Source organism: Sphaerodactylus townsendi, linkage group LG06, assembly GCF_021028975.2.
Source record: "Sphaerodactylus townsendi isolate TG3544 linkage group LG06, MPM_Stown_v2.3, whole genome shotgun sequence".
Classification (NCBI taxonomy): domain Eukaryota; kingdom Metazoa; phylum Chordata; class Lepidosauria; order Squamata; family Sphaerodactylidae; genus Sphaerodactylus; species Sphaerodactylus townsendi.
Genome location: NC_059430.1, coordinates 105,043,818 through 105,070,309, shown reverse-complemented (window position 1 = coordinate 105,070,309; position 26,492 = coordinate 105,043,818). Strand labels below are relative to the sequence as shown.

The 26,492-nt window shown below is 64.9% G+C and overlaps 2 protein-coding genes across 7 annotated transcripts in view; one reads left to right on the top strand and one right to left on the bottom strand.

Annotated features, from left to right (window-relative positions):
* GMEB1 (glucocorticoid modulatory element binding protein 1) overlaps positions 1–12,462 on the bottom strand; it is a 41,769-nt gene extending 29,307 nt beyond the window's left edge. Inside the window, exons 1-3 of one of the 6 annotated variants that reach the window (XM_048501901.1) lie at positions 12,331–12,462; positions 11,365–11,523; positions 11,197–11,238 (exon numbers count right to left, since the gene is read on the bottom strand). The gene's annotated coding sequence lies outside the window, so the exon portion shown is untranslated. The remainder of the gene's footprint in view (positions 1–11,196; positions 11,239–11,364; positions 11,524–12,330) is intronic. The other 5 variants (XM_048501902.1, XM_048501903.1, XM_048501899.1 and 2 more) reach the window with 5 other exon arrangements.
* A 5,566-nt stretch (positions 12,463–18,028) lies between these two features.
* Positions 18,029–26,492, top strand: part of LOC125434706 (discoidin, CUB and LCCL domain-containing protein 1-like) — a 69,580-nt gene continuing 61,116 nt past the window's right edge. Inside the window, exon 1 of the mRNA XM_048500290.1 lies at positions 18,029–18,147. Within this exon, the coding sequence (XP_048356247.1) occupies positions 18,060–18,147 (88 nt within the window). The 5' untranslated portion in view covers positions 18,029–18,059. The remainder of the gene's footprint in view (positions 18,148–26,492) is intronic.

Below are 26,492 nucleotides of genomic sequence, written 5' to 3'. Positions count from 1 at the left end.
CCCCCCACCCCCCCCCCCCCCCACCCCCCCCCCCCCCCACCCCCCCCCCCCCCCACCCCCCCCCCCCCCCACCCCCCCCCCCCCCCACCCCCCCCCCCCCCCACCCCCCCCCCCCCCCACCCCCCCCCCCCCCCACCCCCCCCCCCCCCCACCCCCCCCCCCCCCCACCCCCCCCCCCCCCCACCCCCCCCCCCCCCCACCCCCCCCCCCCCCCACCCCCCCCCCCCCCCACCCCCCCCCCCCCCCACCCCCCCCCCCCCCCACCCCCCCCCCCCCCCACCCCCCCCCCCCCCCACCCCCCCCCCCCCCCACCCCCCCCCCCCCCCACCCCCCCCCCCCCCCACCCCCCCCCCCCCCCACCCCCCCCCCCCCCCACCCCCCCCCCCCCCCACCCCCCCCCCCCCCCACCCCCCCCCCCCCCCACCCCCCCCCCCCCCCACCCCCCCCCCCCCCCACCCCCCCCCCCCCCCACCCCCCCCCCCCCCCACCCCCCCCCCCCCCCACCCCCCCCCCCCCCCACCCCCCCCCCCCCCCACCCCCCCCCCCCCCCACCCCCCCCCCCCCCCACCCCCCCCCCCCCCCACCCCCCCCCCCCCCCACCCCCCCCCCCCCCCACCCCCCCCCCCCCCCACCCCCCCCCCCCCCCACCCCCCCCCCCCCCCACCCCCCCCCCCCCCCACCCCCCCCCCCCCCCACCCCCCCCCCCCCCCACCCCCCCCCCCCCCCACCCCCCCCCCCCCCCACCCCCCCCCCCCCCCACCCCCCCCCCCCCCCACCCCCCCCCCCCCCCACCCCCCCCCCCCCCCACCCCCCCCCCCCCCCACCCCCCCCCCCCCCCACCCCCCCCCCCCCCCACCCCCCCCCCCCCCCACCCCCCCCCCCCCCCACCCCCCCCCCCCCCCACCCCCCCCCCCCCCCACCCCCCCCCCCCCCCACCCCCCCCCCCCCCCACCCCCCCCCCCCCCCACCCCCCCCCCCCCCCACCCCCCCCCCCCCCCACCCCCCCCCCCCCCCACCCCCCCCCCCCCCCACCCCCCCCCCCCCCCACCCCCCCCCCCCCCCACCCCCCCCCCCCCCCACCCCCCCCCCCCCCCACCCCCCCCCCCCCCCACCCCCCCCCCCCCCCACCCCCCCCCCCCCCCACCCCCCCCCCCCCCCACCCCCCCCCCCCCCCACCCCCCCCCCCCCCCACCCCCCCCCCCCCCCACCCCCCCCCCCCCCCACCCCCCCCCCCCCCCACCCCCCCCCCCCCCCACCCCCCCCCCCCCCCACCCCCCCCCCCCCCCACCCCCCCCCCCCCCCACCCCCCCCCCCCCCCACCCCCCCCCCCCCCCACCCCCCCCCCCCCCCACCCCCCCCCCCCCCCACCCCCCCCCCCCCCCACCCCCCCCCCCCCCCACCCCCCCCCCCCCCCACCCCCCCCCCCCCCCACCCCCCCCCCCCCCCACCCCCCCCCCCCCCCACCCCCCCCCCCCCCCACCCCCCCCCCCCCCCACCCCCCCCCCCCCCCACCCCCCCCCCCCCCCACCCCCCCCCCCCCCCACCCCCCCCCCCCCCCACCCCCCCCCCCCCCCACCCCCCCCCCCCCCCACCCCCCCCCCCCCCCACCCCCCCCCCCCCCCACCCCCCCCCCCCCCCACCCCCCCCCCCCCCCACCCCCCCCCCCCCCCACCCCCCCCCCCCCCCACCCCCCCCCCCCCCCACCCCCCCCCCCCCCCACCCCCCCCCCCCCCCACCCCCCCCCCCCCCCACCCCCCCCCCCCCCCACCCCCCCCCCCCCCCACCCCCCCCCCCCCCCACCCCCCCCCCCCCCCACCCCCCCCCCCCCCCACCCCCCCCCCCCCCCACCCCCCCCCCCCCCCACCCCCCCCCCCCCCCACCCCCCCCCCCCCCCACCCCCCCCCCCCCCCACCCCCCCCCCCCCCCACCCCCCCCCCCCCCCACCCCCCCCCCCCCCCACCCCCCCCCCCCCCCACCCCCCCCCCCCCCCACCCCCCCCCCCCCCCACCCCCCCCCCCCCCCACCCCCCCCCCCCCCCACCCCCCCCCCCCCCCACCCCCCCCCCCCCCCACCCCCCCCCCCCCCCACCCCCCCCCCCCCCCACCCCCCCCCCCCCCCACCCCCCCCCCCCCCCACCCCCCCCCCCCCCCACCCCCCCCCCCCCCCACCCCCCCCCCCCCCCACCCCCCCCCCCCCCCACCCCCCCCCCCCCCCACCCCCCCCCCCCCCCACCCCCCCCCCCCCCCACCCCCCCCCCCCCCCACCCCCCCCCCCCCCCACCCCCCCCCCCCCCCACCCCCCCCCCCCCCCACCCCCCCCCCCCCCCACCCCCCCCCCCCCCCACCCCCCCCCCCCCCCACCCCCCCCCCCCCCCACCCCCCCCCCCCCCCACCCCCCCCCCCCCCCACCCCCCCCCCCCCCCACCCCCCCCCCCCCCCACCCCCCCCCCCCCCCACCCCCCCCCCCCCCCACCCCCCCCCCCCCCCACCCCCCCCCCCCCCCACCCCCCCCCCCCCCCACCCCCCCCCCCCCCCACCCCCCCCCCCCCCCACCCCCCCCCCCCCCCACCCCCCCCCCCCCCCACCCCCCCCCCCCCCCACCCCCCCCCCCCCCCACCCCCCCCCCCCCCCACCCCCCCCCCCCCCCACCCCCCCCCCCCCCCACCCCCCCCCCCCCCCACCCCCCCCCCCCCCCACCCCCCCCCCCCCCCACCCCCCCCCCCCCCCACCCCCCCCCCCCCCCACCCCCCCCCCCCCCCACCCCCCCCCCCCCCCACCCCCCCCCCCCCCCACCCCCCCCCCCCCCCACCCCCCCCCCCCCCCACCCCCCCCCCCCCCCACCCCCCCCCCCCCCCACCCCCCCCCCCCCCCACCCCCCCCCCCCCCCACCCCCCCCCCCCCCCACCCCCCCCCCCCCCCACCCCCCCCCCCCCCCACCCCCCCCCCCCCCCACCCCCCCCCCCCCCCACCCCCCCCCCCCCCCACCCCCCCCCCCCCCCACCCCCCCCCCCCCCCACCCCCCCCCCCCCCCACCCCCCCCCCCCCCCACCCCCCCCCCCCCCCACCCCCCCCCCCCCCCACCCCCCCCCCCCCCCACCCCCCCCCCCCCCCACCCCCCCCCCCCCCCACCCCCCCCCCCCCCCACCCCCCCCCCCCCCCACCCCCCCCCCCCCCCACCCCCCCCCCCCCCCACCCCCCCCCCCCCCCACCCCCCCCCCCCCCCACCCCCCCCCCCCCCCACCCCCCCCCCCCCCCACCCCCCCCCCCCCCCACCCCCCCCCCCCCCCACCCCCCCCCCCCCCCACCCCCCCCCCCCCCCACCCCCCCCCCCCCCCACCCCCCCCCCCCCCCACCCCCCCCCCCCCCCACCCCCCCCCCCCCCCACCCCCCCCCCCCCCCACCCCCCCCCCCCCCCACCCCCCCCCCCCCCCACCCCCCCCCCCCCCCACCCCCCCCCCCCCCCACCCCCCCCCCCCCCCACCCCCCCCCCCCCCCACCCCCCCCCCCCCCCACCCCCCCCCCCCCCCACCCCCCCCCCCCCCCACCCCCCCCCCCCCCCACCCCCCCCCCCCCCCACCCCCCCCCCCCCCCACCCCCCCCCCCCCCCACCCCCCCCCCCCCCCACCCCCCCCCCCCCCCACCCCCCCCCCCCCCCACCCCCCCCCCCCCCCACCCCCCCCCCCCCCCACCCCCCCCCCCCCCCACCCCCCCCCCCCCCCACCCCCCCCCCCCCCCACCCCCCCCCCCCCCCACCCCCCCCCCCCCCCACCCCCCCCCCCCCCCACCCCCCCCCCCCCCCACCCCCCCCCCCCCCCACCCCCCCCCCCCCCCACCCCCCCCCCCCCCCACCCCCCCCCCCCCCCACCCCCCCCCCCCCCCACCCCCCCCCCCCCCCACCCCCCCCCCCCCCCACCCCCCCCCCCCCCCACCCCCCCCCCCCCCCACCCCCCCCCCCCCCCACCCCCCCCCCCCCCCACCCCCCCCCCCCCCCACCCCCCCCCCCCCCCACCCCCCCCCCCCCCCACCCCCCCCCCCCCCCACCCCCCCCCCCCCCCACCCCCCCCCCCCCCCACCCCCCCCCCCCCCCACCCCCCCCCCCCCCCACCCCCCCCCCCCCCCACCCCCCCCCCCCCCCACCCCCCCCCCCCCCCACCCCCCCCCCCCCCCACCCCCCCCCCCCCCCACCCCCCCCCCCCCCCACCCCCCCCCCCCCCCACCCCCCCCCCCCCCCACCCCCCCCCCCCCCCACCCCCCCCCCCCCCCACCCCCCCCCCCCCCCACCCCCCCCCCCCCCCACCCCCCCCCCCCCCCACCCCCCCCCCCCCCCACCCCCCCCCCCCCCCACCCCCCCCCCCCCCCACCCCCCCCCCCCCCCACCCCCCCCCCCCCCCACCCCCCCCCCCCCCCACCCCCCCCCCCCCCCACCCCCCCCCCCCCCCACCCCCCCCCCCCCCCACCCCCCCCCCCCCCCACCCCCCCCCCCCCCCACCCCCCCCCCCCCCCACCCCCCCCCCCCCCCACCCCCCCCCCCCCCCACCCCCCCCCCCCCCCACCCCCCCCCCCCCCCACCCCCCCCCCCCCCCACCCCCCCCCCCCCCCACCCCCCCCCCCCCCCACCCCCCCCCCCCCCCACCCCCCCCCCCCCCCACCCCCCCCCCCCCCCACCCCCCCCCCCCCCCACCCCCCCCCCCCCCCACCCCCCCCCCCCCCCACCCCCCCCCCCCCCCACCCCCCCCCCCCCCCACCCCCCCCCCCCCCCACCCCCCCCCCCCCCCACCCCCCCCCCCCCCCACCCCCCCCCCCCCCCACCCCCCCCCCCCCCCACCCCCCCCCCCCCCCACCCCCCCCCCCCCCCACCCCCCCCCCCCCCCACCCCCCCCCCCCCCCACCCCCCCCCCCCCCCACCCCCCCCCCCCCCCACCCCCCCCCCCCCCCACCCCCCCCCCCCCCCACCCCCCCCCCCCCCCACCCCCCCCCCCCCCCACCCCCCCCCCCCCCCACCCCCCCCCCCCCCCACCCCCCCCCCCCCCCACCCCCCCCCCCCCCCACCCCCCCCCCCCCCCACCCCCCCCCCCCCCCACCCCCCCCCCCCCCCACCCCCCCCCCCCCCCACCCCCCCCCCCCCCCACCCCCCCCCCCCCCCACCCCCCCCCCCCCCCACCCCCCCCCCCCCCCACCCCCCCCCCCCCCCACCCCCCCCCCCCCCCACCCCCCCCCCCCCCCACCCCCCCCCCCCCCCACCCCCCCCCCCCCCCACCCCCCCCCCCCCCCACCCCCCCCCCCCCCCACCCCCCCCCCCCCCCACCCCCCCCCCCCCCCACCCCCCCCCCCCCCCACCCCCCCCCCCCCCCACCCCCCCCCCCCCCCACCCCCCCCCCCCCCCACCCCCCCCCCCCCCCACCCCCCCCCCCCCCCACCCCCCCCCCCCCCCACCCCCCCCCCCCCCCACCCCCCCCCCCCCCCACCCCCCCCCCCCCCCACCCCCCCCCCCCCCCACCCCCCCCCCCCCCCACCCCCCCCCCCCCCCACCCCCCCCCCCCCCCACCCCCCCCCCCCCCCACCCCCCCCCCCCCCCACCCCCCCCCCCCCCCACCCCCCCCCCCCCCCACCCCCCCCCCCCCCCACCCCCCCCCCCCCCCACCCCCCCCCCCCCCCACCCCCCCCCCCCCCCACCCCCCCCCCCCCCCACCCCCCCCCCCCCCCACCCCCCCCCCCCCCCACCCCCCCCCCCCCCCACCCCCCCCCCCCCCCACCCCCCCCCCCCCCCACCCCCCCCCCCCCCCACCCCCCCCCCCCCCCACCCCCCCCCCCCCCCACCCCCCCCCCCCCCCACCCCCCCCCCCCCCCACCCCCCCCCCCCCCCACCCCCCCCCCCCCCCACCCCCCCCCCCCCCCACCCCCCCCCCCCCCCACCCCCCCCCCCCCCCACCCCCCCCCCCCCCCACCCCCCCCCCCCCCCACCCCCCCCCCCCCCCACCCCCCCCCCCCCCCACCCCCCCCCCCCCCCACCCCCCCCCCCCCCCACCCCCCCCCCCCCCCACCCCCCCCCCCCCCCACCCCCCCCCCCCCCCACCCCCCCCCCCCCCCACCCCCCCCCCCCCCCACCCCCCCCCCCCCCCACCCCCCCCCCCCCCCACCCCCCCCCCCCCCCACCCCCCCCCCCCCCCACCCCCCCCCCCCCCCACCCCCCCCCCCCCCCACCCCCCCCCCCCCCCACCCCCCCCCCCCCCCACCCCCCCCCCCCCCCACCCCCCCCCCCCCCCACCCCCCCCCCCCCCCACCCCCCCCCCCCCCCACCCCCCCCCCCCCCCACCCCCCCCCCCCCCCACCCCCCCCCCCCCCCACCCCCCCCCCCCCCCACCCCCCCCCCCCCCCACCCCCCCCCCCCCCCACCCCCCCCCCCCCCCACCCCCCCCCCCCCCCACCCCCCCCCCCCCCCACCCCCCCCCCCCCCCACCCCCCCCCCCCCCCACCCCCCCCCCCCCCCACCCCCCCCCCCCCCCACCCCCCCCCCCCCCCACCCCCCCCCCCCCCCACCCCCCCCCCCCCCCACCCCCCCCCCCCCCCACCCCCCCCCCCCCCCACCCCCCCCCCCCCCCACCCCCCCCCCCCCCCACCCCCCCCCCCCCCCACCCCCCCCCCCCCCCACCCCCCCCCCCCCCCACCCCCCCCCCCCCCCACCCCCCCCCCCCCCCACCCCCCCCCCCCCCCACCCCCCCCCCCCCCCACCCCCCCCCCCCCCCACCCCCCCCCCCCCCCACCCCCCCCCCCCCCCACCCCCCCCCCCCCCCACCCCCCCCCCCCCCCACCCCCCCCCCCCCCCACCCCCCCCCCCCCCCACCCCCCCCCCCCCCCACCCCCCCCCCCCCCCACCCCCCCCCCCCCCCACCCCCCCCCCCCCCCACCCCCCCCCCCCCCCACCCCCCCCCCCCCCCACCCCCCCCCCCCCCCACCCCCCCCCCCCCCCACCCCCCCCCCCCCCCACCCCCCCCCCCCCCCACCCCCCCCCCCCCCCACCCCCCCCCCCCCCCACCCCCCCCCCCCCCCACCCCCCCCCCCCCCCACCCCCCCCCCCCCCCACCCCCCCCCCCCCCCACCCCCCCCCCCCCCCACCCCCCCCCCCCCCCACCCCCCCCCCCCCCCACCCCCCCCCCCCCCCACCCCCCCCCCCCCCCACCCCCCCCCCCCCCCACCCCCCCCCCCCCCCACCCCCCCCCCCCCCCACCCCCCCCCCCCCCCACCCCCCCCCCCCCCCACCCCCCCCCCCCCCCACCCCCCCCCCCCCCCACCCCCCCCCCCCCCCACCCCCCCCCCCCCCCACCCCCCCCCCCCCCCACCCCCCCCCCCCCCCACCCCCCCCCCCCCCCACCCCCCCCCCCCCCCACCCCCCCCCCCCCCCACCCCCCCCCCCCCCCACCCCCCCCCCCCCCCACCCCCCCCCCCCCCCACCCCCCCCCCCCCCCACCCCCCCCCCCCCCCACCCCCCCCCCCCCCCACCCCCCCCCCCCCCCACCCCCCCCCCCCCCCACCCCCCCCCCCCCCCACCCCCCCCCCCCCCCACCCCCCCCCCCCCCCACCCCCCCCCCCCCCCACCCCCCCCCCCCCCCACCCCCCCCCCCCCCCACCCCCCCCCCCCCCCACCCCCCCCCCCCCCCACCCCCCCCCCCCCCCACCCCCCCCCCCCCCCACCCCCCCCCCCCCCCACCCCCCCCCCCCCCCACCCCCCCCCCCCCCCACCCCCCCCCCCCCCCACCCCCCCCCCCCCCCACCCCCCCCCCCCCCCACCCCCCCCCCCCCCCACCCCCCCCCCCCCCCACCCCCCCCCCCCCCCACCCCCCCCCCCCCCCACCCCCCCCCCCCCCCACCCCCCCCCCCCCCCACCCCCCCCCCCCCCCACCCCCCCCCCCCCCCACCCCCCCCCCCCCCCACCCCCCCCCCCCCCCACCCCCCCCCCCCCCCACCCCCCCCCCCCCCCACCCCCCCCCCCCCCCACCCCCCCCCCCCCCCACCCCCCCCCCCCCCCACCCCCCCCCCCCCCCACCCCCCCCCCCCCCCACCCCCCCCCCCCCCCACCCCCCCCCCCCCCCACCCCCCCCCCCCCCCACCCCCCCCCCCCCCCACCCCCCCCCCCCCCCACCCCCCCCCCCCCCCACCCCCCCCCCCCCCCACCCCCCCCCCCCCCCACCCCCCCCCCCCCCCACCCCCCCCCCCCCCCACCCCCCCCCCCCCCCACCCCCCCCCCCCCCCACCCCCCCCCCCCCCCACCCCCCCCCCCCCCCACCCCCCCCCCCCCCCACCCCCCCCCCCCCCCACCCCCCCCCCCCCCCACCCCCCCCCCCCCCCACCCCCCCCCCCCCCCACCCCCCCCCCCCCCCACCCCCCCCCCCCCCCACCCCCCCCCCCCCCCACCCCCCCCCCCCCCCACCCCCCCCCCCCCCCACCCCCCCCCCCCCCCACCCCCCCCCCCCCCCACCCCCCCCCCCCCCCACCCCCCCCCCCCCCCACCCCCCCCCCCCCCCACCCCCCCCCCCCCCCACCCCCCCCCCCCCCCACCCCCCCCCCCCCCCACCCCCCCCCCCCCCCACCCCCCCCCCCCCCCACCCCCCCCCCCCCCCACCCCCCCCCCCCCCCACCCCCCCCCCCCCCCACCCCCCCCCCCCCCCACCCCCCCCCCCCCCCACCCCCCCCCCCCCCCACCCCCCCCCCCCCCCACCCCCCCCCCCCCCCACCCCCCCCCCCCCCCACCCCCCCCCCCCCCCACCCCCCCCCCCCCCCACCCCCCCCCCCCCCCACCCCCCCCCCCCCCCACCCCCCCCCCCCCCCACCCCCCCCCCCCCCCACCCCCCCCCCCCCCCACCCCCCCCCCCCCCCACCCCCCCCCCCCCCCACCCCCCCCCCCCCCCACCCCCCCCCCCCCCCACCCCCCCCCCCCCCCACCCCCCCCCCCCCCCACCCCCCCCCCCCCCCACCCCCCCCCCCCCCCACCCCCCCCCCCCCCCACCCCCCCCCCCCCCCACCCCCCCCCCCCCCCACCCCCCCCCCCCCCCACCCCCCCCCCCCCCCACCCCCCCCCCCCCCCACCCCCCCCCCCCCCCACCCCCCCCCCCCCCCACCCCCCCCCCCCCCCACCCCCCCCCCCCCCCACCCCCCCCCCCCCCCACCCCCCCCCCCCCCCACCCCCCCCCCCCCCCACCCCCCCCCCCCCCCACCCCCCCCCCCCCCCACCCCCCCCCCCCCCCACCCCCCCCCCCCCCCACCCCCCCCCCCCCCCACCCCCCCCCCCCCCCACCCCCCCCCCCCCCCACCCCCCCCCCCCCCCACCCCCCCCCCCCCCCACCCCCCCCCCCCCCCACCCCCCCCCCCCCCCACCCCCCCCCCCCCCCACCCCCCCCCCCCCCCACCCCCCCCCCCCCCCACCCCCCCCCCCCCCCACCCCCCCCCCCCCCCACCCCCCCCCCCCCCCACCCCCCCCCCCCCCCACCCCCCCCCCCCCCCACCCCCCCCCCCCCCCACCCCCCCCCCCCCCCACCCCCCCCCCCCCCCACCCCCCCCCCCCCCCACCCCCCCCCCCCCCCACCCCCCCCCCCCCCCACCCCCCCCCCCCCCCACCCCCCCCCCCCCCCACCCCCCCCCCCCCCCACCCCCCCCCCCCCCCACCCCCCCCCCCCCCCACCCCCCCCCCCCCCCACCCCCCCCCCCCCCCACCCCCCCCCCCCCCCACCCCCCCCCCCCCCCACCCCCCCCCCCCCCCACCCCCCCCCCCCCCCACCCCCCCCCCCCCCCACCCCCCCCCCCCCCCACCCCCCCCCCCCCCCACCCCCCCCCCCCCCCACCCCCCCCCCCCCCCACCCCCCCCCCCCCCCACCCCCCCCCCCCCCCACCCCCCCCCCCCCCCACCCCCCCCCCCCCCCACCCCCCCCCCCCCCCACCCCCCCCCCCCCCCACCCCCCCCCCCCCCCACCCCCCCCCCCCCCCACCCCCCCCCCCCCCCACCCCCCCCCCCCCCCACCCCCCCCCCCCCCCACCCCCCCCCCCCCCCACCCCCCCCCCCCCCCACCCCCCCCCCCCCCCACCCCCCCCCCCCCCCACCCCCCCCCCCCCCCACCCCCCCCCCCCCCCACCCCCCCCCCCCCCCACCCCCCCCCCCCCCCACCCCCCCCCCCCCCCACCCCCCCCCCCCCCCACCCCCCCCCCCCCCCACCCCCCCCCCCCCCCACCCCCCCCCCCCCCCACCCCCCCCCCCCCCCACCCCCCCCCCCCCCCACCCCCCCCCCCCCCCACCCCCCCCCCCCCCCACCCCCCCCCCCCCCCACCCCCCCCCCCCCCCACCCCCCCCCCCCCCCACCCCCCCCCCCCCCCACCCCCCCCCCCCCACACCCCCCCCCCCCCCCACCCCCCAGCATGGCCAATTGGCCATGCTGGCAGGGGCTGATGGGAATTGCAGCTCATGAACATCTGGAGTGCCATAGGTTGGCCACCCCTATCCTATGGAGTTGCCATAAATCAGATGTGACTTGTTGGCACAAAAGAATAAGGCCCTACATGGGGTTTATTTACCTGCAGAACTAATCCCCCCCCAAAAAAAATACCCCACAAAGCTGCAAACAACTTAGAGAAGAAGCATAATGTAACACATCAAATAAGGACCCCAGATGACCAGGGGCACACAAAAATAAGTGAACGTGGTTTACCTTTCCATTACCTAAACTACCCTATATATACACAAAGTGGCAGAAAGCTGGATTTTCTCACCACTCTCTAGGTAAAATGGGTGTTTTCATCCATATTAGCAATTGGGAGAACGGGACCAAGGTTCTCCTGAATAAACCAACCCAATCTATAACTCATAAATCTCCACTTCTCTCTTGCTAAATACAACTCCCTCTTCTCCATTGGCACCTTCACATCTAAATAACTGTCTTAGTGGCAAAGGTAATCTACTGAATTCCTGCAGTTGTTAGTATTGGTTCCAAGCCTTTAGCTGCTGTATTAAATGTTCCACCATACAAGATGAAAGACAACAGCACACTGAGAATGTAAAGCTGCCTTCCTAAACATCAGGTGTAAAACGAGGTTGAAGTGAGCCCCCAATGCCTCCTTCACAGTTTCCAGTTTGGCATTCACATATTCAATCACAAATTCACAAGTAAGGAACAGGAAGAAAATGGGAACTGACTTCAGCTTTGTGAATGTATACCTTATTATTGGCTGTGATGGAACCAACTTCTGAACAGCATACCTAGATCAGGTACAAAATGAAGTCACATTTCTGTAAAGCACAAAGATCTAACGCCAACAATATAAAGAGCTATAAAATATTCACAGACACAAAACATACAACACACACACTTAATCTGATTCTTACCAAATACCAAATCAGATGAGTAAATCCACAGAATTCAACAGTGACAATTGTATTGCTTGTGGTTCTCATAGGTTTTTAAAATGCGATTGTCCTAATACTGTAGCCTTTTTAATACTTGGCAAAATATGTCCAGAGGGAGGCCTCCATACTTACTCTTCTCTGTAAAAGAAAAATGGGAATCTTGTGGCATTTTAAAGACTAACACAAACTCTATTCTAGCATAAGTTTTGTAGACTAGATAGAACCCACACCTTCAAATATTTTGTTATTTTTTGTAATTACAGAAATTGGTACTTTTTCTCAAAAGCTTATGCTAAAATGCATAAACAATAACACAACGCCATCTTTGGGTTGCAGTGGGATGTAGTTCAGATAAGATGATGTCGGAATAAAAACTTTGTTCAGTATGGAAGACTCCCGTGTTAACTCCATGGGATGTCTGGTTTTCAGGTCCCCTTTTGGTGTTTCTGGTCTTGGCAGGCAAAAAAACCTCTTTTCACACACTCAATAGCAGACATCCAACAGGTGAAACTTCCCTCCCCCAATACAGACATTCACAACTGCGATTGTTTGGAATGCCTGCCAGAAAGAGACGCTCGCGGGGGAGCATTTGCTATTTTAAAGATGCCCAATCTGCATCTGCACAGTGCCAGAATTCCCATCGCCCCCAGTTGGACGGGAGCCTCAACCAGCGAATTCGCCCGTCTCCCCCACCATCAGCAGCACTCTCCTCACGCCAGATAGCGAGGGGGTGGAGTTCCCCGGGGGAGGGGAGGGGCCTCCCTGAGGCCCCGCCCCTCGCTGCTCCTGGCCAGGGGACGCACCAGACGCAGCCCTCTTTCCCCCTCCCTCCACCCATCCACCATCCCCCCCCCGCGGCGGCGCGGCGACGTCCGCTCTGCCGGCGGCGGCACGTACGGCGGCGGCTAGCGGCCGTGCGCTCTGAGCGCAACCCCTTTCGCTCACCCCCACGCACTCTGCGTCCGCGGCTGGCCTCTCCCAGCTCCCGTAGCGCGGCGGCGCCCTCCGTTCCCTTCCCCCCCCCCTTGCCGTCTCCGAGAGCAGCCGAGTCCGGGGCTGAGGTGGGGGGATGGGAGGCAGGCGTGAGCATGCGCAGCAGCTACAAGGACTCGGCCGCCAGCACTTCCGGCCGCCTCCTGCCTTAAAGGGGCCGCGGGCAATAGCGCCAAACCGCCCCCGTGTCGTCCTTCTCGTGGTATGGGGTTGTCATGAGGCGTAGGGCGCCTGATACGAGGGTTCGATTCTCAGCACCTCCAGTGAAAAAAGCGCTGGCCAGGACAGATAATTTGATTTGGAGTCGGTGTGGCATGATTAAGATCTAGGAGGTCCAGATTCGAATCCACCGCTCTGCTGTGGAAACTTTCTGGGTGACCTTGGGCTGGTTACACGCACTCACTGTAACCTACCTCACAGGGTTGTTGTGTGTGGATAAAGTGAAGGTGGGAATGATGCGCGCTGCCTTGAGTTCTTCGGAGGAAAGGCGGGGTCAAACTGCAATAATTAGATAGCATGTAAATGGCGTGAACAAATATGTCGTTGAGCAGGTAGAAGCAGCTGTAGATGCTGTTTGAAGCTGACTTCTGAGCCAAACCTTGGACCATCAAAGTCAGTCTTGTCTACTCCGGCTGGCAGCCGCTCTCTGGTCTCTCAGGCAGGAAGTCTTTCATATCACTCACTAGCAGATTCTGTGGACTAAACCTGGGACTTTCTGCATACAAAGCAAAGCAGATAGTCTCCCATTAAGCCCAGCCTCCAGCATGGGGGAGGAAGACTGTGCCCCAATGGAAGACCAGGCGCATTTCATGCAGAAAGCTTCCCATTAGGGGTCCTGGGAAACCTGCCTAGGAAAGATTCATGCCTGGGTTCTCTCCTCTCAGTATCTGTTCTTAAAAATCGGGTGCCTTGGGTCCAATTTGGATCAAGATCACAAGGGGGGGGGGGGGAGGATAAGTCTTCCATGTAGTTTTCTCAATCCCTTCTATCTGTCCCATTTGTTAGAAGGGGGAAATGTTTTGGCCTGCGTCTTGGTCTTTTTGTGCCCTGCCTGTGACCTTCAGTCTTCCACCTTCACCATCCTCAGCCATCCAAAGGTCTCCAGCCTTGAACAACTTTGCTGCTCCAGATGCTTGAGATTATCTTTCAGAACGCAGGTGTAATGCCATCTATCTCTTCTTCAGATTTATCCCCCCCAAACCCGCCTTTTCCTAAATCCTTTGTCACAACCCCCTAGTCCCCCTTCCCTATGGAAATCAAACTGAAGTGTCTTATTTCCAAAACGTATCTTTCCTTCCCCTGTTAAGTCCCTTCCTCACATTTCTCCCTGTCCTTCATTGTGAGCTTCTCAGGGCAAGCATCTGTAACTGCATTGATGTTGGTTTGCAAGTAGTTACTCCAGTTTTTCAGTTTGGGAAAAGTTTGAGAATGCAGCTTTTATTGGACGTTGAAGTAACACCAATTCATATGCATAATCTGATAGGAGGGATTTTATGTGCCATTTGAGAATTGTTAGTAAAAATAAATCTGGCAAAGTTGCCTCTGATTCACACAAGCTTTTTAAAAAGGGCCCCAAACCTCTTCATTGCATACTTTTTGTTTACATTATTAAATAAAAGCACTCACTTTAAATCTATACTGTATTCATTGAATACACCCGGTATTAGGGTCCTCCCAAATGTGACTTTGAATTCAGTGAGAGCTATCCTAATGCGTTCTGTTGGAAGTAGTACATCTCTTAGGATTAGTCAGTTGGGGGAAAATGTAAATGTTTATTCAGCTGCCCATAAACCTTTTTCCAAGGTGACAGGAAGTTTATTAAATATAACCACGTGTGAATGTTATAAAACTTTTCACTTATCCATGCCAGGGATGTAGGTATTCAGTTTAACTTAGTAAGGCATTTCTGGGAGAAAACAGTTTTCATTCATTCCCCAGCTATGAGAAACCAGCCGTTTACCATTATATACTGGGTGGCCAACCTATGGCACTCCAGATGTTAATGGACTGCAATTCCCATCAGCCCCTGCCAGCATGGCCAATTGGGATATGGGCAATTGGCCCTGCTGGCAGGGGCTGATGGGAATTGTAGTCCATGAACACCTGGAGAGCCACAGGTTGCAGACCCCTGGCCTAGGTTGTGAATCCAGATAAGGTGCTTCAGTGACTCTCTACCCCACAACCAAGCTACCACCATTTAGAACTTTTCTCCTCAGAATAGGTAGGATCAGCTTCACGAAAGTTTACTGTGGTATCCCAGTTTAGCAGGGGAAATCTCTTTCTACACAGCTCCCGCAGGTATGGAATCCTCTTAATTGGTTTCTTTAAAAATAAACAGCGTATGATGGAGAAGAACACATAAAATATTCAAGTCTATGTTACTGTTTAAAAACTGTTTTGGCAAACAAAAGCCAAGTGGATGGATTTAGAAATTATCATGCATGCTTCTTCAAGCATACTCCAATAGAACAATCCTGAATTCCAAATCTAACTGAAGTCTACCAAGTGGACCTTACTACCAAGAAAGTGCTCTGAAAGTAAACCTAAACTGTCAGCTGTAATACTTTATGTACACTGCTATTTTGAACAGTGAGAGAGCCAGCATGGTGTAGTGGTTAAGAGCAGGCGGATTCTCACCTGGGGAACCGGGTTTGATTCCCCACTCCTCCACCTGAGTGGCAGACTCTTATCCAGTGAACCAGATTTGTTACCCACTCCTACATTTCTGCTGGAGTTCGTTCATAACTCTCTCAGCCTCACCTACCTCACAAGGTGTCTGTTGTGGGGAGAGGAAGGAAAGGAGCTTGTAAGCCACCTTGAGACTTCTTATAGGAGAGAAAGGTGCGATATAAGTCCTAAACTCTTCTCTTCAGTCTTCTAATTTTTGCCTCATTTTTTTCCAACAGACATTTGTCAACCATCTTTCCAACATCACCTGTCCCCCTTGCTAAAAAGTTTCAGGGCTGCCCCTTTGACCAAGCACAGTTCTTTCTTAATTAATACACCACCTTTGGCAATTTCATCTCAGTATTTACTCTACATACGTGCACTTAAACTACAGTGCATATTTCAAGCATCTAATCTAAGACCAATATAAAATTGTATGATGGAGCCATTAATCAAAGTGACCATGAACTCTGTGATGATTTGCCAAAAGTAAGATAACAAGCATGTTCACAGAACAGACAGAAAAGGTGTCAAATGAAGTTAAAGCAAGTTGCCTTGTATCTCATCTTTTCTTTCCAAAGTAGCCCACAAACAATTGCAGGAGAAATTGGTCGGAAAAGTGGAGGAAGGAATCGCCTGAGACAGTGTGACAAATTTCATGGCCACACGATGGCGCCAAAGACCGCCAGGCAGGCACTCCGTGTATCGAAACTACCACCGGTTTACAAAAAAATGTTTGCCAAGTTTGTTCCAGCTGCTACTTAGACAAATGCCACAAAATACTAATCATTCAGTGAAAAGAGCCTCAGGAAGCTGGTGCTTCTTTTCTACAAAAACAGATGCCTGCTACATCACATCTATCTAAGGTTTGTATTCATTTCTGTTGCTCTAGTTCCAACAAAGTGGGGCAGGCATGTTAAAAGGAGGCGCAGATGTCTGTATTATCCATAGTGTTAGGGGTACCTTGCAACATGCTGATTTTGACCTACTGGACCCCAAATGGGACGTATATTAGAGTGCTATCTTACTGTGTGATCACTTCACACAGGCTTCACATTATAGATGTTCAGCAGAAGAAAAATTTGCTTTTGCACACTACAAATGAACACCAAGGTTCTGGTGGGGTTTGTCGTCTGTGTGGCTGTGGTCTGGTTGATCTTGCTCCTAATGTTTCACCTGCATCTGTGGCTGGCATCTTCAGAGGTGTATCACAGAGAAAAGTCTGTTTCACACTGTGTCTAGTGAGAAGGGAAAGTTTAGTGTGGTATATTGTCCATGTCCAGGGTGGGGAACCAGTCATTAAGTGTTTGGGTGGAACTTGCTATGCAAAGGTGTGGTTGAGTGCATTGTATTGTGAGTGAGGTTATCAGTTCATTTTTTAAGTACTGGGAATCACACTTTGCTAATTTTCAAAGTATCTTCTTTCTGATTAAAGTTGTCTTGGTGTTTGCGTATTTCAATGGCCTCCCTGTGCACCCTGGGACTTGGACAATATACCACACTAAACTTTCCCTTCTCACTTAGACACAGTGTGAAACAGACTTTTCTCGGTGATACACCTCTGAAGATGCCAGCCACAGATGCAGGCAAAACGTTAGGATCAAGATCCACCAGACCACGGCCACACAGCCCGGAAAACTGACCACAACCAGTTGAATCTGGCCATGAAAGCCTTCAACATTACATTGAACACCAAGGTGTTTTGCACTGGAGAGGGATTCTTGCCTCAGTAGAGAAAAAAACCCACTATTGTCAGCAGAACAGATACTTGGGATTGTGAACTCTTGGGTTGCCCAGGGCCTGAACCTACGAGCTTCTACATGCAAAGCTGACGCTCTTCAGTGAGCCAGACCATTCCCTAATGCTATCCTCTAGCAGCAGGTAGTTCCATAGGTTAAGCCTGACTTGAATGTAGTGTAGTTCTTAAGAGCAGGTGGACTTTAATTCAAAGAACTGGGTTTGATTCCCCACTCCTCCACATGAGTGCTATCTGGTGAACTGGATTTGTTTTCCCTCTCTTATACATGAAGCCTGCTGGGGTGACCTTGGATTAGTCACAATTCTCTCAGAACTCTCTAAACTCCACCCACCTCACAAGGTGGCTGTTGTGGGGAGAAGAAGGGATGGAGTTAGTAAGCTACTTTGAGACACAGCTGACAAAAGTAGGGCATAACTCCAAATTCTTCTTTTTGCCTACCCTGCCAGCAACTTCAGTGGGTGTCTTTGAGTTCTAATACAGGACAGCCAGCGTGGCATGATGCTAAGAGCACTGGACTAGGATGCAGGTTCCAATCCCTGCTCTGTCGTGAAACATTGCTGGGTAACCTCGGTCCCCTCAAACACTCTCAGCCTGACCTGCCTCACAAAGTTACTGTGAGGATAAAATCATAGCATGAAGTTTTTTTAAAAAAAAGATAAGCTCGCTGACAATGAGAGGAGAGAATTTGTGGATCATCCACCCTTTGTCAGATGTGGTGTGTAGTGGTTAAGAGCAGGCGGACTCCAATCTGGTGAACTGAGTTTGATTCCCCACTCCTCCATATGGGAACCCTGGGCCCGTCACAGTTCTCTCAGAACTCTCTCAGCCCCACCTACCTTGCAAGGGGCCTATTGGGAACAGGAGGTGATTATTTGTAAGCCGCTTTGAGGTTTCTTTTGGAAGAGAAAAGCGGGGTGTAAAACCAACTCTTCTTTTAAATCTCTGGAGTTTGGCCGTGCCCCTTGGAAACGTCCCCAGTTTTGAAAGATCTGGTTCCTCTACCTCCACTGTGGCTCCCACCGCTAGACTGGGTTCGCCCCCCCTCGCAGCCACTGCCACTGGACCCACCCTGGGATCGCTTTTTCCATAAGGGATCCTCGAAGGGGGGCGTGGCCGGCTGGTGATTGGCTTTTCCTCAGTGCCAGTGGCCGAAGGAGGCTCGGCGAAGGCAGCCAATGGCGAGGCGGGGAGCGGCTGTCCGGCGTGCAGAGGCGCTTCGGGGGCGCAGCGCGGTGGGAGCGGCGGAGCGGCCAGGATGCGTCCCAGGCTCGGCGCGGCGGGGCTGCTGCAGCTGTTCCAGCTGTTTCTGCAGCTGGATTCCTCCCTGGCCGGCGTCCAGACCGGTAAGTCGCGCAGAGGCGGCTGGAATCCTTGGATGGGGACGAAGAGGAAAAGTTAAGCAGGGAGGGGGGACCCCCCACCACCACCGGGCGTCTTGTGGCACCTTCAAATGGTTTTTTCCAGCAAACTTTTTTCCCCGTGCTTGCTCGCTTTGAGAGCAGACTATACCTGTTGAAAGGCAGTCTGTCGCTCTCGCTTTGATGCTCTGGCGTTTTATTCCATGATTTCTTCCATGCGCTGGTCATTCTTTAAATTTGGAGGGACGTTCGGCTATTGACTGCTGCCTTGATGCTGTGAATTGTTTTGGCGTTATCAATGAAATTTACACCCCCTTTTCATCTTCCACAAAGAGACGGGCAGTTCCAAAATCATTTTTGCAACCTCAGTCAAAAGTGCCTAAATATTTGTCAGCCGCTAGGCGGGAGACGCATGCAAAAGCCACAGAAGCTGTTTTGGCTGTCACTGATGCCCTCAGTCGTTTGTACTCTGATGTTAATGGGAAGGGTGGTACCAGGCTTCAAGATAACAATCTTTTCCAGTAAGTGGAAGCACTGGAATTTGTAGGGTGCTGTGTGGTTTCCGGGCTGTATGGCCGTGTTCTAGCAGCATTCTCTCCTGACTTTCGCCTGCATCTGTGGCTGGCATCTTCAGAGGATCTGAAGAGAATCTGAAGAGAATGCTGCTAGAACACGGCCATACAGCCCGGAAACCACACAGCACCCTAGTGATTCCGGCCGTGAAAGCCTTCGACAATGCACTGGAATTTGTGTTTAGGCTGCATTTTTGGACCTGTGTGCTAGGTCATTTTCACAGGGTCAGCAAAGCCGTTCAGAAATCAGAACTGTTGTTGAGTACTTGTTCAAGTTGGTTCAGTTCACTTCAGGATTTTAACAACATTAGGGAAGGTTTGGTGAGCTTGAGCAACAAGCAAAAGCCACTTTGCCAAATGTTTAACTACAGAACTGTCACAAGGAGACCAAAGAGTAGGGAAACGCCAAGGAAGTGACAGAAGTGTACCTGGTCCTGATGCTTTAGATAAACTTTCTTCAAGAGATAAGTTTCTGATTAAATCCTTTATTCCTATACTAGATGCCCTTGACACTATTTTAAGAAGAGCTACTGTGTACAGTGATGTTGGACAAAGGTTTTCCTTTCTTGCTAGTGTGGTGTAGTGGTTAAGAGCAGGTGGATTCTAATCTGGAGAACTGGGTTTGATTCCTCACTCCTCCATCTGAGTGGCAGAGGCTTATCTGGTGAACCCACTGGTGTAATGCCCATTGGGCAAGGTGGGCAGCTGCCCAGGGCATCACCTTGTGGGGCGCATCAAAATGCTGGGATCGTTTTTGGGTATTTTAGTGCTTTCCAATTTTTGGCCTGCAGGGGGTGCAGTTTTTAGGCTAGCGGCACCAAAATTTCAGCGTATCACCAGGAGACTGTCCTTATGCCACCCCCCAAGTTTGGTGAGGTTTGGTTCAGGGAGTCCAACGTTATGGACTCCCAAAGGGGGTGCCCCTATCCCCCATTGTTTCCAATGGGAGCTAATAGGAGATGGGGGCTACAGTTTTGAGGGTCCATAACTTTGGCCCCCCTGAACCAAACTGCACCAAACTTGGGGGGGGTATCATTAGGGCAGTCTCCTGGATGAGCATCCTTGGAAAGTTTTGGAGACTGTGCCTTCAGAAATGTGCCCCCCACAGCCTGCAACCCCCACACAGCAAATGCAGAAAAACTCAATGCAGAACAAAGTGACTTGGGCAAATTTCTAGGATAGCTTCCTAGGTGCATTTTGGATGTATCGCACTGTGTAAATTTCAGGGTATCATCTGGAGATGATATACCCCTCAGTTTGGTGCAGTTTGGTTCTAGGGGCAAAGTTATGGACCCCTCAAAACTGTAGCCCTCTATCTCCCATATTAGCCTCCCATTGGAAACAATGGGGATAGGGGCACCCCTTTGGGAGTCCATAGCTTTTGGACTCCTTGAACCAAACCTCAACCGAACTTGGGGAGTAGCATAAGGACAGTCTCCTGATGATATTGCTGAAATTTTGGTGCTGATATGTCTAAAAAATGCACCTCTGCAGGCACCAATGTTCTGGTGCAAAAAGAAATTTGGTTGTGGTGGATGACCGCACCCACATGGGGGGGGGGGGGGGGCATCCAACCTGTGGTTTTGCCCAGGGCTGTTAGCTAGCTCTGCCCAGGGCTGCCTTGTTACCTCTGGGTGAACTCCAGATGGGTGTAATGCCCATTGGCAAGGCAGTGGGCAGCTGCCCAGGGCATCACCTTGTGGGCGCACTCTCAAAAATGCTGGGAAGCTCATTGGGGATTCCAGTTAGTGCCTCTTCAGAATTTTTTCCCCTGCAGGGGGTGCAGTTTTTAGCTAGCGGCACCAAAATTTCAGCGTATCACCAGGAGACTGTCCTATGCCACCCCCCCCAAGTTTGGCAGGAGGCTTGGTTCAGGAGTCCAACGTTATGGACTCCCAAAGATGTGTTCTCCACACTCCAACATTGCTGATCTGTTTCAGGTCTCTGCTCCCACCTACACCTTGTGAGGCAGGTGGGCTGTTTGAGAGAGCTCTTGAGAGAACTGTGACTAGCCCAAGGTCACCCAGCAGGAATGTAGGAGTCTGTTGTGGGGAGAGGAAGAAAAAGGAGCTTGTAAGCCACCTTGAGTTTCCTTTCAGGTGAGAAAGGTGGGGTATAAATCCAAACTCATCTTCTTCTAATCTGACAGTATCTAAGCAAGAAATTCAGCAAGGTGTTGAACTGTTGATGGAAGCAGACCCAGAAGATGTTGACCTGAAACTTAATGATGAACTTTTGCACTTTCACTTGTACTTGTATGTGAGACAAAGCCATCAGTCTGCAGAATAGCACTCTCTATCTCAGTGTTGGTGAACCTTTTTGAGACCAAGTGCCCAAATTGCAACCCAAACCCCACTTATTTATTGCAAAGTGCCAACCAGGCAATTTAACCTGAATGCTGAGGTTCTTAGTTTAGAAAAAAAAAATGGTTGGCTCTCTCTTCCTCTCTCCCCACCCGCCGAAAGTAGGGGCCAGCTCTGCTGTAGGATCCCAGCAAGTCCCATGCGCACTGCCTCTGTGCCTTCTTAGCATCTCTTCTGCCCCCTCTGCCTCGGGAGGAAGAAGCAGCACAGGCACCAGTCCCCGCCCAGTTGCTTCTCCCTCCTCCCTAAGTTTCACCTCTACAGTGCCACACATCGTGCTTCCAGTGGGCTTAGGGCCAGCCTAGATGTAGAGGTGTGTGGGGGGGCGATTTTTCCCACCCCCCCACATGATCTTAACTCCTATGTATATGGTGCCCACAGAGAGGGCTCCAAATGCCACCTTTGGCACCCGTGCCATAGGTACGCCATCATTGCTCTATCTCATACAAACATTTATCAAATTATATACAAGGAAAAATTCAGACAGCCTTTCCTAACATGGAAGCAATCTTACGGCCATTCCTTAGCTTAATGGCCACTAACTGCTCAGGAGAGAAATCTTTTTCAAAACTCAAAAGAATTATAAATGAATTAAAGGCCAGAATGTCTCAAGAGAGGCCGTCCAAACTGAATATTCTGTGCATTGAAAGTGACAAACATTGAAAGTTAGACAAACAAATGTTGTTGAACTTTTGGATGATTTTGCTATGAGGAAGGCTAGAAAAAACTTTTTAGTCCTAGTGTATTTGATTATTGTAATTTCTTTATTTCTTTATATGCATTTTAAAACCAATTGTTTAAGGAAAACATAAAGTAGGATTTAAAAAGTGTCCCACTGTTCTTGTCAGGTAGTAATGATCATCTTATCAACACTTCCCAAGCAATAACATTTGTAAGCTCAAGGTTTTTTTTTTAAGGATGTAGGTTACAATTTCATTTTCCTAAAAATTCTTGCTTATTCCATAAATGTTTACAAAGTTCAGCTGCAGAAAAAGTTTTCCACGGTGTTAATTTTAACATTTATTCATATATTTTTTGTAATCACTACAGAGGAAGAATTGTGAATTCATGGAATTTGTACAATAATTGTCATCCATGTATTTTTACTCTAAAGGCTTTTAAAACACTTCTCTTCCATCTTTCTCCCCCTAGTTGTGATGTTGGGGGATTAGGAGCAGGGCCTCACAAGTGGAGTAGCCTTCAGCCCTGCCTGCGCCACGCCTCCATGTTTAACAACTGGAGTTCATCCATATATTGAAAATGTAATTATTTAGGCATTTATAACCTTTTTCTGCCAAGTGGGGACTCTAAAGCAATTGATAGCACTCATTCTTTCCTCCATTTTATCTCTTTACAACATCGAACTCCTAAGGAGACAAGTTAGGCTGAGAGAGACTGGCCTAAGCTTTATCCAGAAAGTGAGCTCTCCTCCAGGGCAGAGTGGAGATCCAAACCTAAATCTCCCAGTTGGAATGGTCTTCCTTTGCTGGCTCCTTCATGAAAGAGTAGGTTTAGTTAATCCCACAGGGAGTCTCACGTCCCCTGGACCTCTAGAGAGCTGCTTTTATAGCACTGAGGCTGGGGGGCTGGGCTTGGGGAGGTGTGGACCACACCCATGGCAGGTGGCATGGCCCCCAACCCCCCCCCCCCCCCCCCCCCCCATAAAATATATTTCTACCTATGTCACTGCTCCACTGGACACAGTGTGCAAATAGGACTTCCCTCTGTGATACACTCCTCTGAAGATGCCAGCCAACATTTGTGGCTCAAGGTTTTTTTTTTTTTTAAGGATGTAGGTTACAATTTCATTTTCCTAAAAATTCTTGCTTATTCCATAAATGTTTACAAAGTTCAGCTGCAGAAAAAGTTTTCCACGGTGTTAATTTTAACATTTATTCATATATTTTTTGTAATCACTACAGAGGAAGAATTGTGAATTGTGGAATTTTAAATACCCGTCATCCATGGCTTTACTCAGCTTTAAAACACTCTTCCATCTTCCTCTAGTTGTGATGTTGGGGGATTAGGAGCAGGGCCTCACAAGTGGAGTAGCCTTCAGCCCTGCCTGCGCCACGCCTCCATGTTTAACAACTGGAGTTCATCCATATATTGAAAATGTAATTATTTAGGCATTTATAACCTTTTTCTGCCAAGTGGGGACCTAAAGCAATTGATAGCATCATTCTTTCCCCTCCATTTTATCTTTACAACATCAACCCTATGAGACAAGTTAGGCTGAGAGAGACTGGCCTAAGCTTATCCAGTGAGCTTCCAGGGCAGAGTGGAGATCCAAACCTAAATCTCCCAGTTGAATGGTCTTCCTTGCTGGCTCCTTCATGAAAGAGGTTTAGTTAATCCCACAGGGAGTCTGCCGTCCCTGACCTCAGAGAGCTGCTTTTATAAGCACTGAGGCTGGGGGCGGGGCTTGGGGAGGTGTGACCACACCCACAGGGGCAGGTGGGGGCATGGCCCCCCAACCCCCCCCCCATAAAATATTTCTACCTATGTCACTGCTCACTGGACACAGTGTGCAACAGACTTCCCTCTGTGATACACTTCTGAAGATGCCAGCCAAATATTGAAGTTGAAACATTAGAAACAAGATCCACCAGACCACAGCCACACAGCCCAGAAAACCCACCACAACCAGTTGAATCCAGGCGTGAAAACCTTCAACAATTCATTGTATTATGTTTGATTTGCATTATATTGGTATTTCAGCTGCAATAAGATTGTTTTAAAAGGGCAGCTGTTTTGGGCTTGTGCTTTCATGATGCTAACATGTTAATATTATTAGTTTCTTTTTTTAATTTGTATTTTTTATTGTTTAGTTTGCTGATCTATTCTTTAGTATGTTTTATATTTTGTTATATCTTATTTCCCACTAGAGACTGAGGGCTTATTAGAGAGGGTTTAGAGAGGATTTATTATTGAGCAATATTTTGTCTATTTTAAATTTGGTTTTAGATTAATAATAGTGGGAGAGGGGGAAGAGCCAGTTGCCAAGCAAAGTAAGATTGAGGGAGTTTTTTCAGCAGCTTTTACCAACTGTATTTGCTAATAGATCTTCCCCTCTACTAAATGGTATGCCAACCTCACCCAGTTTTGAGGATTCTTTAGGATTCTTCATTGGCTTCTGTCCAGAACCCCAGGAAAAGTATTGCCAGTCGGTATTTTTAAGGTTTCAGTTTCAGCCAAGAGAGGGTGTTGTTTTTCTGTCATGTTTTGTCTTTCCTGCATCCTGTTGAAAAATACAGTTGGCAGGAATTTGCTGACCAGCATGAATGCTCCTTCCTACTGAATGGATCTAGCCAAAACGCCATGGCTTGTACTCTTGAGCCATTCAAATCTGGGTGATTCTTTCTCAAGACTCAGTGCACAACAGCCAGAAGCTCAATGTGAAACTTACGGCCAGCCCTGAAGGCTATTGGGGTGCTGGCAGCTGCTGGTTGTCTCCCCATGGACACTCTAATGGCACCTCTACCAGGCACTGAGCCATTGCAAGCACACAAGAGCCCCTAGCAACCCAGACACCACCCACCAGTACTACAGCAGCAGCCAATGACGTAATTCTGAGTGGCACAAATGGACACAGCCAACCAATACTCCTTAACACCAGCAAACTCCACCCCTGCATCTGCAGTACAAAATTAGAATCAGAAACCTTCAGTGGCATTTAAAAAGCAACAAAAACAGGTCTAGTTAGACCTTTTAGCCTAATAACAAAATCAGAATATAAAATTAGACAAACGATAGGTACTCCAAATATTACATTGTCCAGAAGGCATCATTTTACTGATCTTCTTTTTAGTTCAGGATATTCTAGGTGCGATCTTTCCATCAGAACCATAGCCCTAAAAACTGCCACCAAGGCTGTTATCTCGTTCTTGTTGGTCAAAAAAGTTTGGCTGAAGCATTGATCTGAGTGTTTCTTTCCTTTGGCAATTCGAGGTCCAATTAAATGACAATGAGTGTCTTCATGCAGCGGGCAATTTAAGATGATGCGTACATTTGCGATGCAAAAACCTGCACAGTAAGAGTGCCATTAGGCATTAAGCTGTCTACTGCAGCTGTGACATGACCACCAACCATATGGGGCTAGACAGGGAACATCACAAATACAGGAGTGATCTCTAGTGAAAGGCACATCTGGCCCCTGGTTTGATCCCCACAGGGGGAGAGACCAGACAATATCCACCACCACCACCACCAATAACTGCAAAAGGGGAGAGGGGCTGATATTTTGGTGGATGCCATTTCACAATCCCTCTGTATCATACACAAGGACTATCTGTTGCTGCCTTCAGACTCCCTGCACCCCAGCTACCCCTCCACAGACAGAGGACCACAGGGGGGTCTGCCTGTTTCAGCTGAATAAAATAGAAGTCCAACAGCACAGGGAAGACAAACCACATGCATCTCAGCAGGAGCCTCCCACCCCTTCAGATGTGTGAACAGGAAATTGTTTGGGGAAGTCCCCTGGGGAATTTACAGAGAGGGGAGGAGGAACTGGCATGCACCTACGGTAATGTAGCTTTGGAGGCAGGAGTGGGAGGGCTGGGGAAAAACTTCAGCTGCACAACACCAGACAGATAGGGAGGGACACAGCTTTTGAACACACCAGATTTTACCAAATAGCAGCAAGGAAATAGTATAAGGTCTGGTGAGCAGAGTGACAACCTCCCTCTGGTGAATACTGAAGGGTGACAGGGGTATTTCTATATGATCCTGTTTGCAGAGTAATTAGCAGAATGTAGCTTTGTGTGGCACTTTATGATAGGAATGGTTATCTGGCTAAAGACCAGCCTTTTTACCTCAGAAATCATTAAACATAAGAGAGCTTTCCTTAATCTAAGAGAGGAATAGACTATATACACAAAGTATCACCTATATACAGGTACATTCACAGTTCATCGTTTGGTTACCATTTCAAGCACAGTCTACAATGCTAAACATTTCAGTCAGAGCCTTTTTGGTTAGGCAGAACACGTAACATCTTTTTTCAGCAGTCAGACTAGAGGTGGGATCCAGCCGGTTCTCACAGGTTCCCGAGAGTAGGTTACTAATTATTTGTGTGTGCCGAGAGGGGGTTACTAATTGGTGATTTTGCCACGTGATTTTTGCCTTAGTTACGCCCCTCCTCTCAGCAGTAGCGCGCAGAACTTGAAGCTGTCTAGCAGGAGGTGCACCGGCGTGCGTGGCAGCCTGCGCCTGCGTGCATTTGTTTCCCGCCCAAGGACTGGCGCAGCGGCTGCGTCCTTGCCACAGCCCCGCCCAGGAATGCCCTGTCCCCGGAATGCCCGGCCACGCCCCCATCATGCCCAGCCCAGCCCCACTGGCGCTACGCCACAGTTTGAATCCCACCACCATGGGAACCTGTTACTAAAATTTTTGG